This window comes from Oncorhynchus mykiss, chromosome 10, assembly GCF_013265735.2.
Source record: "Oncorhynchus mykiss isolate Arlee chromosome 10, USDA_OmykA_1.1, whole genome shotgun sequence".
NCBI classification, from domain to species: Eukaryota; Metazoa; Chordata; class Actinopteri; order Salmoniformes; family Salmonidae; genus Oncorhynchus; species Oncorhynchus mykiss.
In genome coordinates, this window is record NC_048574.1 from 79,623,188 (window position 1) to 79,638,187 (window position 15,000).

General features: G+C 40.9%; 1 protein-coding gene across 5 annotated transcripts in view; it reads left to right on the forward strand.

Moving 5' to 3' along the window:
- The window catches only part of LOC110516173 (regulator of G-protein signaling 12), a 119,043-nt gene that overhangs the window by 39,114 nt on the left and 64,929 nt on the right, over nt 1-15,000 (forward strand). For 3 of the 5 annotated variants that reach the window (XM_036934128.1, XM_036934127.1, XM_036934130.1), the window contains exon 9: nt 10,672-10,704. The exons of the other annotated variants lie outside the window; for them this stretch is intronic. In XM_036934128.1, the coding sequence (XP_036790023.1) occupies nt 10,672-10,704 (33 nt within the window). The remainder of the gene's footprint in view (nt 1-10,671; nt 10,705-15,000) is intronic. 5 annotated transcript variants of the gene reach the window in all.

Consider the following 15,000-nt stretch of genomic DNA (forward strand, 5'->3'; position numbering starts at 1 on the left):
GAGGCTGTTATAGCAGCAACTCCATATTAATTCACATGATTTTAGAATGAGATGTTCGACGAGCAGGTGTCCACATACTTTTGGTCATGTAGTGTACACACACACACACACACACACACACACCCTTGTATGTATGCTGGATTACCCAGCATGCCGTGCTGCAGGGACTTCACTCTCTTCTTTCCTCTTTTTATCTTCTCTCTCTCTATTCTACCTTCTTTTCTTCCGGTCGCTGGGCCCCTGTTACATGATGTCCACAAACAGAGACAGCCTTGTTTAGGAGAGAGAGAGAGAGAGGACGGGGAGAGGGGGGAGAGGGAGATGTGGGAGAGGGAGAGGAGGGGGATGGAGAGGAGAGGGAGAGGAGGAGGGAGATGAGGAGGGGGAGAGGAGAGAGGGGGAGAGGAGGGAGAGGGAGAGGATTGAGGGGGAGAGGGAGATGAGAGGGAGATGTGGGAGGGGGGAGAGGGAGATGTGGGAGAGGGGGGGAGAGGGGAGAGAGGAGGGGGAGGGGAGAGGGGGGAGAGGAGAGGGGGGAGGGAGATGTGGGAGAGGGGGAGAGGAGAGGGGGAGAGGGAGATGTGGGAGAGAGGAGAGGGGGGGGGGAGTAAAGTGAGGGGGAGAGGGATGAGGGGGAGGAAAAGGGGAGATTATTCTAATAGAAAAGGGGCAGAGGGAGGGAGAGAGGGAGAGGAGGGAGGGGGGGAGAGGGAGAGGAGGGAGGGCGATGGATGGATAGAGTTCCCTGGCTGGTATTTCTAATGAACACTGATGAGCAATAGGCTGACATTCCTCTCCGTAGAGAGACCACACACACACACACACACACACACACACAATTATCACCCCAGTCATGCACACATAGACACACTCTAATTATCTGGCTCAATCCACACACACACACACCCTCCTCTCAGCCTTCTTGTCAGTAATTGTTTCATCTCGTCACAGAGACAGTACTAACCAGCTAATATACCCAGCCTTGTTTGTGTGTGTGTGTGTGTGCGTGAGAAGCCAGGGACATCAAGGCTTGTCTTGTGATCAATATGATTCTGTAGACCTGCCTTATTGTCTTGTGATCAATATGATTCTGTAGACCTGCCTGTTGTCTTATGATCAATATGATTCTGTAGACCTGCCTTATTGTCTTGTGATCAATATGATTCTGTAGACCTGCCTGTTGTCTTATGATCAATATGATTCTGTAGACCTGCCTTATTGTCTTGTGATCAATATGATTCTGTAGACCTGCCTGTTGTCTTATGATCAATATGATTCTGTAGACCTGCCTTATTGTCTTGTGATCAATATGATTCTGTAGACCTGCCTTATTGTCTTGTGATCAATATGATTCTGTAGACCCGCCTGGTATCTTATGATCAATATGATTCTGTAGACCCGCCTGGTATCTTATGATCAATATGATTATCTAGACCCACCTGATGTCTTATAGACCCGCCTGATGTCTTGTGATCAATATGATTATCTAGACCCGCCTGATGTCTTATAGACCCGTCTGATGTCATATGATCAATATGATTCTGTAGACCTGCCTGGTGTCTTATGAACAATATGATTCTGTAGACCTGCCTTATTGTCTTGTGATCAATATGATTCTGTAGACCCACCTGGTGTCTTATGATCAATATGATTCTGTAGACCCGCCTGATGTCTTGTGATCAATATGATTCTGTAGACCTGCCTTATTGTCTTGTGATCAATATGATTCTCTAGACCCGCCTGGTGTCTTGTGATCAATATGATTCTGTAGACCTGCCTTATTGTCTTGTGATCAATATGATTCTGTAGACCTGCCTTATTGTCTTGTGATCAATATGATTCTGTAGACCCGCCTGGTGTCTTGTGATCAATATGATTCTGTAGACCTGCCTTATTGTCTTATGATCAATATGATTCTGTAGACCCGCCTGGTGTCTTGTGATCAATATGATTCTGTAGACCCGCCTGGTGTCTTGTGATCAATATGATTCTGTAGACCTGCCTTATTGTCTTGTGATCAATATGATTCTGTAGACCTGCCTGGTGTCTTGTGATCAATATGATTCTGTAGACCCGCCTGGTGTCTTGTGATCAATATGATTCTGTAGATCCGTCTGCACCGGCGAGAGTCAGACTTTAGACCGTAGACATCTGGTTGTCCACATCTGGTCTGTGTGTGTGTGTGTGTGTGTGTGTGTACATCAGTCTAGCCTATTGGCTGAGCTTACACAGCAAATTACATTGAAAACGTTTCAGACAGACTGACTTTCATACTTTCATGCAAATCAAATGTTATTGGTCACAAACACGTGTTCACCAGATGTTATATTATCCCGGGCCTAGCCAAACCCGTTGTGCTTCTAACTCCGACAGTACAGTCATATCTAACAAGTAATGGCTGAGAATTTCACAACAACCACCCAGTACACACACATCTAAAGTAAAGGAATTGAATGAAGACGATATAAATATGAGGACGAGCGATGTCAGAGAATAAGATACAGTAGAATAGTATAGAATAAGATACAGTAGGATAGTATAGAATAAGAGACAGTAGGATAGTATAGAATAAGAGACAGTAGGATAGTATAGAATAAGAGACAGTAGGATAGTATAGAATAAGAGACAGTAGGATAGTATAGAATAAGAGACAGTAGGATAGTATAGAATAAGAGACAGTAGGATAGTATAGAATAAGAGACAGTAGGATAGTATAGAATAAGAGACAGTAGGATAGTATAGAATAAGAGACAGTAGAATAGTATAGACTAAGAGACAGTAGAATAACATAGACTAAGATACAGTAGGATAGTATAGAATAAGATACAGTAGGATAGTATAGAATAAGAGACAGTAGAATAGTATAGACTAAGAGACAGTAGAATAGTATAGAATACAGTATGTACATATGAGATGGTGTGTGTCTGAGTGTGTGTGTGTGTATGTGTGTATGTCTGTGTGTGTGTGTGTGTGTGTGTGTGTGTGTGTGTGTGTCTGTGTGTGTGTGTGTCTGAGTGTGTGTGTGTGTGTGTGTGTGTCTGTGTGTGTGTGTGTGTGTGTGTGGTGTGTGTGTGTCTGTGTGTGTGGTGTGTATATGTGTGTGTGTGTGTGTGTGTGTGTGTGTGTGTGTGTGTGTGTGTGTGTGTATATGTGTGTGTCTGTGTGTGTGTGTGTGTGTGTGTGTGTGTGTGTGTGTGTGTCTGTGTGTGTGTCTGTGTCTGTGTCTGTGTCTGTGTGTGTGTGTGTGTGTCTGTGTGTGTGTGTGTGTGTGTGTGTGTGTGTGTGTGTGTGTCTGTGTGTGTCTGAGTGTGTCTGTGTGTGTGTGTGCGTCTGAGTGTGTCTGTCTGTGTGTGTGTGTGTGTGTGTGTGTCTGTGTGTGTCTGTGTGTGTGTGTGTGTGTGTGTCACGACAGCTCTTCAGTATGGCTCAGATCAGTTATTTTCCATGCTGCTTGAGGTCGTCAGCATTTCTTCCCAACGTACTTCCTATATAGTGTTACTGTACTGTTGGCTCGGGCCCATTTAGATGGGCTGGTTGTTTAGCAACAAACCCACGCCTGCACAACTACGGGCCAGGAGATAAACTGTTGGCTCGGGCCCATTTAGATGGGCTGGTTGTTTAGCAACAAACCCACGCCTGCACAACTACGGGCCAGGAGATAAACTGTTGGCTCGGCCCCATTTAGATGGGCTGGTTGTTTAGCAACAAACCCACGCCTGCACAACTACGGGCCAGGAGATAAACTGTTGGCTCGGCCCCATTTAGATGGGCTGGTTGTTTAGCAACAAACCCACGCCTGCACAACTACGGGCCAGGAGATAAACTGTTGGCTCGGGCCCATTTAGATGGGCTGGTTGTTTAGCAACAAACCCACGCCTGCACAACTACGGGCCAGGAGATAAACTGTTGGCTCGGCCCCATTTAGATGGGCTGGTTGTTTAGCAACAAACCCACGCCTGCACAACTACGGGCCAGGAGATAAACTGTTGGCTCGGGCCCATTTAGATGGGCTGGTTGTTTAGCAACAAACCCACGCCTGCACAACTACGGGCCAGGAGATAAACTGTTGGCTCGGCCCCATTTAGATGGGCTGGTTGTTTATCAACAAACCCACGCCTGCACAACTACGGGCCAGGAGATAAACTGTTGGCTCGGGCCCATTTAGATGGGCTGGTTGTTTAGCAACAAACCCACGCCTGCACAACTACGGGCCAGGAGATAAACTGTTGGCTCGGCCCCATTTAGATGGGCTGGTTGTTTATCAACAAACCCACGCCTGCACAACTACGGGCCAGGAGATAAACTGTTGGCTCGGGCCCATTTAGATGGGCTGGTTGTTTAGCAACAAACCCACGCCTGCACAACTACGGGCCAGGAGATAAACTGTTGGCCTAGGGCCCATTTAGATGGGCTGGTTGTTTAGCAACAAACCCACGCCTGCACAACTACGGGCCAGGAGATAAACTGTTGGCTCGGCCCCATTTAGATGGGCTGGTTGTTTAGCAACAAACCCACGCCTGCACAACTACGGGCCAGGAGATAAACTGTTGGCTCGGCCCCATTTAGATGGGCTGGTTGTTTAGCAACAAACCCACGCCTGCACAACTACGGGCCAGGAGATAAACTGTTGGCTCGGCCCCATTTAGATGGGCTGGTTGTTTAGCAACAAACCCACGCCTGCACAACTACGGGCCAGGAGATAAACTGTTGGCTCGGGCCCATTTAGATGGGCTGGTTGTTTAGCAACAAACCCACGCCTGCACAACTACGGGCCAGGAGATAAACTGTTGGCTCGGCCCCATTTAGATGGGCTGGTTGTTTAGCAACAAACCCACGCCTGCACAACTACGGGCCAGAAGATAAACTGTTGGCTCGGCCCCATTTAGATGGGCTGGTTGTTTAGCAACAAACCCACGCCTGCACAACTACGGGGCAGGAGATAAACTGTTGGCTCGGGCCCATTTAGATGGGCTGGTTGTTTAGCAACAAACCCACGCCTGCACAACTACGGGCCAGGAGATAAACTGTTGGCTCGGGCCCATTTAGATGGGCTGGTTGTCTTGTTGTCTGTCTAATATACATGATTACAGTTGTTGGTTAACTAGTCTTGTTGCCTCTAATACATCATTACAGTTGTTGGTTAACTAGTCTTGTTGTCTCTAATACATCATTACAGTTGTTGGTTAACTAGTCTTGTTGTCTCTAATACATCATTACAGTTGTTGGTTAACTAGTCTTGTTGTCTCTAATATGTCATTACAGTTGTTGGTTAACTAGTCTTGTTGTCTCTAATACATCATTACAGTTGTTGGTTAACTAGTCTTGTTGTCTCTAATACATCATTACAGTTGTTGGTTAACTAGTCTTGTTGTCTCTAATACATCATTACAGTTGTTGGTTAACTAGTCTTGTTGTCTCTAATACATCATTACAGTTGTTGGTTAACTAGTCTTGTTGTCTCTAATATGTCATTACAGTTGTTGGTTAACTAGTCTTGTTGTCTCTAATACATCATTACAGTTGTTGGTTAACTCGTCTTGTTGTCTCTACATCATTACAGTTGTTGGTTAACTAGTCTTGTTGTCTCTACATCATTACAGTTGTTGGTTAACTAGTCTTGTTGTCTCTAATACATCATTACAGTTGTTGGTTAACTAGTCTTGTTGTCTCTACATGATTACAGTTGTTGGTTAACTAGTCTTGTTGTCTCTAATACATCATTACAGTTGTTGGTTAACTAGTCTTGTTGTCTCTACATCATTACAGTTCTTGGTTAACTAGTCTTGTTGTCTCTAATACATCATTACAGTTGTTGGTTAACTAGTCTCTAATACATCATTACAGTTGTTGGTTAACTAGTCTCTAATACATCATTACAGTTGTTGGTTAACTAGTCTTGTTGTCTCTACATCATTACAGTTGTTGGTTAACTAGTCTTGTTGTCTCTACATCATTACAGTTGTTGGTTAACTAGTCTTGTTGTCTCTACATCATTACAGTTGTTGGTTAACTAGTCTCTAATACATCATTACAGTTGTTGGTTAACTAGTCTTGTTGTCTCTAATACATCATTACAGTTGTTGGTTAACTAGTCTTGTTGTCTCTAATACATCATTACAGTTGTTGGTTAACTAGTCTTGTTGTCTCTAATACATCATTACAGTTGTTGGTTAACTAGTCTTGTTGTCTCTAATACATCATTATAGTTGTTGGTTAACTAGTCTTGTTGTCTCTAATACATCATTACAGTTGTTGGTTAACTAGTCTTGTTGTCTCAACATCATTACAGTTGTTGGTTAACTAGTCTTGTTGTCTCTAATACATCATTACAGTTGTTGGTTAACTAGTCTTGTTGTCTCTAATACATCATTACAGTTGTTGGTTAACTAGTCTCTAATACATCATTACAGTTGTTGGTTAACTAGTCTTGTTGTCTCTAATACATCATTACAGTTGTTGGTTAACTAGTCTTGTTGTCTCTAATACATCATTACAGTTGTTGGTTAACTAGTCTTGTTGTCTCAACATCATTACAGTTGTTGGTTAACTAGTCTTGTTGTCTCTAATACATCATTACAGTTGTTGGTTAACTAGTCTTGTTGTCTCTAATACATCATTACAGTTGTTGGTTAACTAGTCTTGTTGTCTCTACATCATTACAGTTGTTGGTTAATTAGTCTTGTTGTCTCTAATACATCATTAAAGTTGTTGGTTAACTAGTCTTGTTGTCTCTAATACATCATTACAGTTGTTGGTTAACTAGTCTTGTTGTCTCTAATACATCATTACAGTTGTTGGTTAACTAGTCTTGTTGTCTCTACATCATTACAGTTGTTGGTTAATTAGTCTTGTTGTCTCAACATCATTACAGTTGTTGGTTAACTAGTCTTGTTGTCTCTAATACATCATTACAGTTGTTGGTTAACTAGTCTTGTTGTCTCTAATACATCATTACAGTTGTTGGTTAACTAGTCTTGTTGTCTCAACATCATTACAGTTGTTGGTTAACTAGTCTTGTTGTCTCTAATACATCATTACAGTTGTTGGTTAACTAGTCTTGTTGCCTCTAATACATCATTACAGTTGTTGGTTAACTAGTCTTGTTGTCTCTAATACATCATTACAGTTGTTGGTTAACTAGTCTTGTTGTCTCAACATCATTACAGTTGTTGGTTAACTAGTCTTGTTGTCTCAACATCATTACAGTTGTTGGTTAACTAGTCTTGTTGTCTCTAATACATCATTACAGTTGTTGGTTAACTAGTCTTGTTGTCTCTAATACATCATTACAGTTGTTGGTTAACTAGTCTTGTTGTCTCTACATCATTACAGTTGTTGGTTAACTAGTCTTGTTGTCTCTAATACATCATTACAGTTGTTGGTTAATTAGTCTTGTTGTCTCTAATACATCATTAAAGTTGTTGGTTAACTAGTCTTGTTGTCTCTAATACATCATTACAGTTGTTGGTTAACTAGTCTTGTTGTCTCTAATACATCATTACAGTTGTTGGTTAACTAGTCTTGTTGTCTCTACATTATTACAGTTGTTGGTTAACTAGTCTTGTTGTCTCTAATACATCATTACAGTTGTTGGTTAACTAGTCTTGTTGTCTCTAATACATCATTACAGTTGTTGGTTAACTAGTCTTGTTGTCTCAACATCATTACAGTTGTTGGTTAACTAGTCTTGTTGTCTCTAATACATCATTAGAGTTGTTGGTTAACTAGTCTTGTTGTCTCTACATCATTACAGTTGTTGGTTAACTAGTCTTGTTGTCTCTAATACATCATTACAGTTGTTGGTTAACTAGTCTTGTTGTCTCTACATCATTACAGTTGTTGGTTAACTAGTCTTGTTGTCTCTAATACATCATTACAGTTGTTGGTTAATTAGTCTTGTTGTCTCTAATACATCATTACAGTTGTTGGTTAACTAGTCTTGTTGTCTCAACATCATTACAGTTGTTGGTTAACTAGTCTTGTTGTCTCAACATCATTACAGTTGTTGGTTAACTAGTCTTGTTGTCTCTAATACATCATTACAGTTGTTGGTTAACTAGTCTTGTTGTCTCAACATCATTACAGTTGTTGGTTAACTAGTCTTGTTGTCTCTAATACATCATTACAGTTGTTGGTTAACTAGTCTTGTTGTCTCAACATCATTACAGTTGTTGGTTAACTAGTCTTGTTGTCTCTAATACATCATTACAGTTGTTGGTTAACTAGTCTTGTTGTCTCTACATGATTACAGTTGTTGGTTAACTAGTCTTGTTGTCTCTAATACATCATTACAGTTGTTGGTTAACTAGTCTTGTTGTCTCTAATACATCATCACAGTTGTTGGTTAACTAGTCCTGTTGTCTCTACATCATTACAGTTGTTGGTTAACTAGTCTTGTTGTCTCTACATCATTACAGTTGTTGGTTAACTAGTCTTGTTGTCTCTAATACATCATTACAGTTGTTGGTTAACTAGTCTTGTTGTCTCTAATACATCATCACAGTTGTTGGTTAACTAGTCCTGTTGTCTCTACATCATTACAGTTGTTGGTTAACTAGTCTTGTTGTCTCTACATCATTACAGTTGTTGGTTAACTAGTCTTGTTGTCTCTAATACATCATTACAGTTGTTGGTTAACTAGTCTTGTTGTCTCTAATACATCATTACAGTTGTTGGTTAACTAGTCTTGTTGTCTCTACATGATTACAGTTGTTGGTTAACTAGTCTTGTTGTCTCTAATTCATCATTACAGTTGTTGGTTAACTAGTCTTGTTGTCTCTACATTATTACAGTTGTTGGTTAACTAGTCTTGTTGTCTCTAATACATCATTACAGTTGTTGGTTAACTAGTCTCTAATACATCATTACAGTTGTTGGTTAACTAGTCTTGTTGTCTCTAATTCATCATTACAGTTGTTGGTTAACTAGTCTTGTTGTCTCTAATACATCATTACAGTTGTTGGTTAACTAGTCTTGTTGTCTCTAATACATCATTACAGTTGTTGGTTAACTAGTATTGTTGTCTCTAATTCATCATTACAGTTGTTGGTTAACTAGTCTTGTTGTCTCTAATATGTCATTACAGTTGTTGGTTAACTAGTCTTGTTGTCTCTACATCATTACATTTGTTGGTTAACTAGTCTTGTTGTCTCTAATACATCATTACAGTTGTTGGTTAACTAGTCTTGTTGTCTCTAATACATCATTACAGTTGTTGGTTAACTAGTCTCTAATACATCATTACAGTTGTTGGTTAACTAGTCTTGTTGTCTCTACATCATTACAGTTGTTGGTTAACTCGTCTTGTTGTCTCTACATCATTACAGTTGTTGGTTAACTAGTCTTGTTGTCTCTACATCATTACAGTTGTTGGTTAACTAGTCTTGTTGTCTCTAATACATCATTACAGTTCTTGGTTAACTAGTCTTGTTGTCTCTAATACATCATTACAGTTGTTGGTTAACTAGTCTTGTTGTCTCTAATACATCATTACAGTTGTTGGTTAACTAGTCTCTAATACATCATTACAGTTGTTGGTTAACTAGTCTTGTTGTCTCTACATCATTACAGTTGTTGGTTAACTAGTCTTGTTGTCTCTACATCATTACAGTTGTTGGTTAACTAGTCTTGTTGCCTCTAATACATCATTACAGTTGTTGGTTAACTAGTCTTGTTGTCTCTACATCATTACAGTTGTTGGTTAACTAGTATTGTTGTCTCTAATACATCATTACAGTTGTTGGTTAACTAGTCTTGTTGTCTCTAATATGTCATTACAGTTGTTGGTTAACTAGTCTTGTTGTCTCTAATACATCATTACAGTTGTTGGTTAACTAGTCTTGTTGTCTCAACATCATTACAGTTGTTGGTTAACTAGTCTTGTTGTCTCTAATACATCATTACAGTTGTTGGTTAACTAGTCTTGTTGTCTCTACATCATTACAGTTGTTGGTTAACTAGTATTGTTGTCTTTAATACATCATTACAACTGTTGGTTAACTAGTCTTGTTGTCTCTAATACATCATTACAGTTGTTGGTTAACTAGTATTGTTGTCTCTAATACATCATTACAGTTGTTGGTTAACTAGTCTTGTTGTCTCTAATACATCATTACAGTTGTTGGTTAACTAGTCTTGTTGTCTCTAATACATCATTACAGTTGTCTGTCTGTCTGTCTCTCTCTCTCTTTTCTCTCTCTCTCTGTCTCTCTCTCTCTCTCTCTGTCTCTCTCTCTTTTCTCTCTCTCTCTCTCTGTCTCTCTCTCCCTGTCTCTCTCTCTCTGTCTCTCTCTCTTTTCTCTCTTTCTCTCTCTGTCTCTCTCTGTCTCTATCTGTGTGTGTGTGTGTTTCAGCCCAGGGCAGTGTGGGTGGAATAGGAATTACACAGGGTGGGGAGGGGAGAGAGAGAGAATGTGAGAGAGGGAGGAGAGACAGAGAGAATGTGACAGTGAGTGGTGGCTTGGACACATCTGAGCCAGCAACTAGAGATTTCTCTCCACGACAAACACACACTCACCTCTTCACACACACACACACACATTTTCCTCCTCACACACACACACACACACACACACACACATACACACACACACTCAGCGATGGATGGATATGTATTTTGAGGCAATGTTTCTGATGCCGTGCTGAGATCCACTTCTCTTCCTCATGGAGCAGAAAACCCTGAACTGTGAGGGAGCTACGGAAGGAGTAAGTAGAGAGAGAGAGAGTGTGTGTGTGTGTGTGTGTGTGTGTCTGTGTCTGTGTCTGTGTCTGTGTGTGTGTGTGTGTGTGTGTGTGTGTGTGTGTGTGTGTGTGTGTGTGTGTCTGTGTGTGTGTGTGTGTGTGTGTGTGTGTGTGTGTGTGTGTCTCTAATACGTGTGTGGTCATGTAGTGGAATGTTGCTGGTCAACAGCTGATCTCAGAACCGTCAGGAGTGTCAGAACTATTATCGGTTCTGTACATTCACAGCTATAAGTTATTCTCGTTTCATTATAGAGTCAACCCCTAAGTTAATAACAACATACTGTTTACATTTCACCCATTGGGATTTACATGGGGATTTACTAAGATGTGCAGTTGTCTTGGCGATCTGATTTAGAAACCGGTTGGTAGATTTCTATAGTTCAGACAGTTGTCTTGGCGATCTGATTTAGAATCCGGTTGGTAGATTTCTATAGTTCAGACAGTTGTCTTGGCGATCTGATTTAGAAACCGGTTGGTAGATTTCTATAGTTCAGACAGTTGTCTTGGCGATCTGATTTAGAAACCGGTTGGTAGATTTCTATAGTTCAGACAGTTGTCTTGGCGATCTGATTTAGAAACCGGTTGGTAGATGTCTATAGTTCAGACAGTTGTCTTGGCGATCTGATTTAGAAACCGGTCGGTAGATTTCTGAAGCTCGTTCAGACAGTTGTCTTGGTGATCTGATTTAGAAACCGGTTGGTAGATGTCTATAGTTCAGACAGTTGTCTTGGCGATCTGATTTAGAAACCGGTTGGTAGATTTCTATAGTTCAGACAGTTGTCTTGGCGATCTGATTTAGAAACCGGTTGGTAGATTTCTATAGTTCAGACAGTTGTCTTGGCGATCTGATTTAGAAACCGGTTGGTAGATTTCTATAGTTCAGACAGTTGTCTTGGTGATCTGATTTAGAAACCGGTTGGTAGATTTCTATAGTTCAGACAGTTGTCTTGGCGATCTGATTTAGAAACCGGTTGGTAGATTTCTATAGTTCAGACAGTTGTCTTGGCGATCTGATTTAGAAACCGGTTGGTAGATTTCTATAGTTCAGACAGTTGTCTTGGCGATCTGATTTAGAAACCGGTTGGTAGATTTCTATAGTTCAGACAGTTGTCTTGGCGATCTGATTTAGAAACCGGTTGGTAGATTTCTATAGTTCAGACAGTTGTCTTGGCGATCTGATTTAGAAACCGGTTGGTAGATTTCTATAGTTCAGACAGTTGTCTTGGTGATCTGATTTAGAAACCGGTTGGTAGATTTCTATAGTTCAGACAGTTGTCTTGGCGATCTGATTTAGAAACCGGTTGGTAGATTTCTATAGTTCAGACAGTTGTCTTGGTGATCTGATTTAGAAACCGGTTGGTAGATTTCTATAGTTCAGACAGTTGTCTTGGTGATCTGATTTAGAAACCGGTTGGTAGATTTCTGAAGGGCGTTCAGACAGTTGTCTTGGTGATCTGATTTAGAAACCGGTTGGTAGATGTCTATAGTTCAGACAGTTGTCTTGGCGATCTGATTTAGAAACCGGTTGGTAGATTTCTATAGTTCAGACAGTTGTCTTGGCGATCTGATTTAGAAACCGGTTGGTAGATTTCTATAGTTCAGACAGTTGTCTTGGCGATCTGATTTAGAAACCGGTTGGTAGATTTCTATAGTTCAGACAGTTGTCTTGGTGATCTGATTTAGAAACCGGTTGGTAGATTTCTATAGTTCAGACAGTTGTCTTGGCGATCTGATTTAGAAACCGGTTGGTAGATTTCTATAGTTCAGACAGTTGTCTTGGCGATCTGATTTAGAAACCGGTTGGTAGATTTCTATAGTTCAGACAGTTGTCTTGGCGATCTGATTTAGAAACCGGTTGGTAGATTTCTATAGTTCAGACAGTTGTCTTGGCGATCTGATTTAGAAACCGGTTGGTAGATTTCTATAGTTCAGACAGTTGTCTTGGCGATCTGATTTAGAAACCGGTTGGTAGATTTCTATAGTTCAGACAGTTGTCTTGGTGATCTGATTTAGAAACCGGTTGGTAGATTTCTATAGTTCAGACAGTTGTCTTGGCGATCTGATTTAGAAACCGGTTGGTAGATTTCTATAGTTCAGACAGTTGTCTTGGTGATCTGATTTAGAAACCGGTTGGTAGATTTCTATAGTTCAGACAGTTGTCTTGGTGATCTGATTTAGAAACCGGTTGGTAGATTTCTATAGTTCAGACAGTTGTCTTGGTGATCTGATTTAGAAACCGGTTGGTAGATTTCTATAGTTCAGACAGTTGTCTTGGTGATCTGATTTAGAAACCGGTTGGTAGATTTCTATAGTTCAGACAGTTGTCTTGGTGATCTGATTTAGAAACCGGTTGGTAGATTTCTATAGTTCAGACAGTTGTCTTGGTGATCTGATTTAGAAACCGGTTGGTAGATTTCTATAGTTCAGACAGTTGTCTTGGCGATCTGATTTAGAAACCGGTTGGTAGATGTCTATAGTTCAGACAGTTGTCTTGGCGATCTGATTTAGAAACCGGTTGGTAGATTTCTATAGTTCAGACAGTTGTCTTGGCGATCTGATTTAGAAACCGGTTGGTAGATGTCTATAGTTCAGACAGTTGTCTTGGCGATCTGATTTAGAAACCGGTTGGTAGATTTCTATAGTTCAGACAGTTGTCTTGGCGATCTGATTTAGAAACCGGTTGGTAGATTTCTATAGTTCAGACAGTTGTCTTGGCGATCTGATTTAGAAACCGGTCGGTAGATTTCTGAAGCTCGTTCAGACAGTTGTCTTGGTGATCTGATTTAGAAACTGGTTGGTAGATTTCTATAGTTCAGACAGTTGTCTTGGCGATCTGATTTAGAAACCGGTTGGTAGATTTCTATGGTTCAGACAGTTGTCTTGGTGATATGATTTAGAAACCGGTTGGTAGATTTCTGAAGCTCGTTCAGACAGTTGTCTTGGCGATCTGATTTAGAAACCGGTTGGTAGATTTCTATGGTTCAGACAGTTGTCTTGGTGATATGATTTAGAAACCGGTTGGTAGATTTCTGAAGCTCGTTCAGACAGTTGTCTTGGTGATCTGATTTAGAAACCGGTTGGTAGATTTCTGAAGCTCGTTCAGACAGTTGTCTTGGTGATCTGATTTAGAAACCGGTTGGTTGATTTCTATAGTTCAGACAGTTGTCTTGGCGATCTGATTTAGAAACCGGTTGGTAGATTTCTGAAGCTCGTTCAGACAGTTGTCTTGGCGATCTGATTTAGAAACCGGTTGGTAGATTTCTGAAGCTCGTTCAGACAGTTGTCTTGGTGGTCTGATTTAGAAACCGGTTGGTAGATTTCTGAAGCTCGTTCAGACAGTTGTCTTGGCGATCTGATTTAGAAACCGGTTGGTAGATTTCTGAAGCTCGTTCAGACAGTTGTCTTGGCGATCTGATTTAGAAACCGGATGGTTGATTTCTATAGTTCAGACAGTTGTCTTGGCGATCTGATTTAGAAATAGAAACTGATTTGTAAATAGTGTAGCCTGTAGTTTTAAACGTTTTCGGTTCAGATTTGAATCCAAGTTATTTATAGTTTTGAGTTATTACATGTTCATTAAAGTTAAACTTGGTTCCTGTTCTGGTAACGGAGTCACGTTAACAACAGTTACTATCGGCCATTTTGAAGGTGAGGAGCAACTTGAAGCTGATTCTCACGTTCAATCTGAGTTAGACCATGTCGGTTGTCCTGGGCAACTCCAGTCCTCCAGGGCCTTGATTGGTGTCACACTTTTCCCCCATCCCTAATAAACACACCTGATTAATCACGTTACATTTTAAACTGAAGATCATGATTCGGTGATTATTGGAGTCAGGTGTGTTAGCTGGGGCAAAACTGTGGCACCAATCAGGCCCTCGAGGACTGGAACTGCCCACCCCTTCTATCTAGACCAGCCTTGAGGCCCCTCCTCTGTAGCCTTGAGACCCCTCCTCTGTAGCCTCGAGGCCCCTCCTCTGAAGTCTTGAGACCCCTCCTCTGTAGTCTTGAGACCCCTCCTCTGTAGCCTCGAGGCCCCTCCTCTGAAGTCTTGAGACCCCTCCTCTGTAGCCTTGAGGCCCCTCCTCTGAAGCCTTGAGGCCCCTCCTCTCTGTGTAACTCAGAGGTCAGGAACTTTGATGCACATCTGAAATATGATGTACTTTTAGGCTGAACTGAATAATCTTACAATGTATTTGATTTAAACTGTATTATTTAACCAGTCAGTTAAGATCGAATTCTTATTTACAATGACGGCCAAAC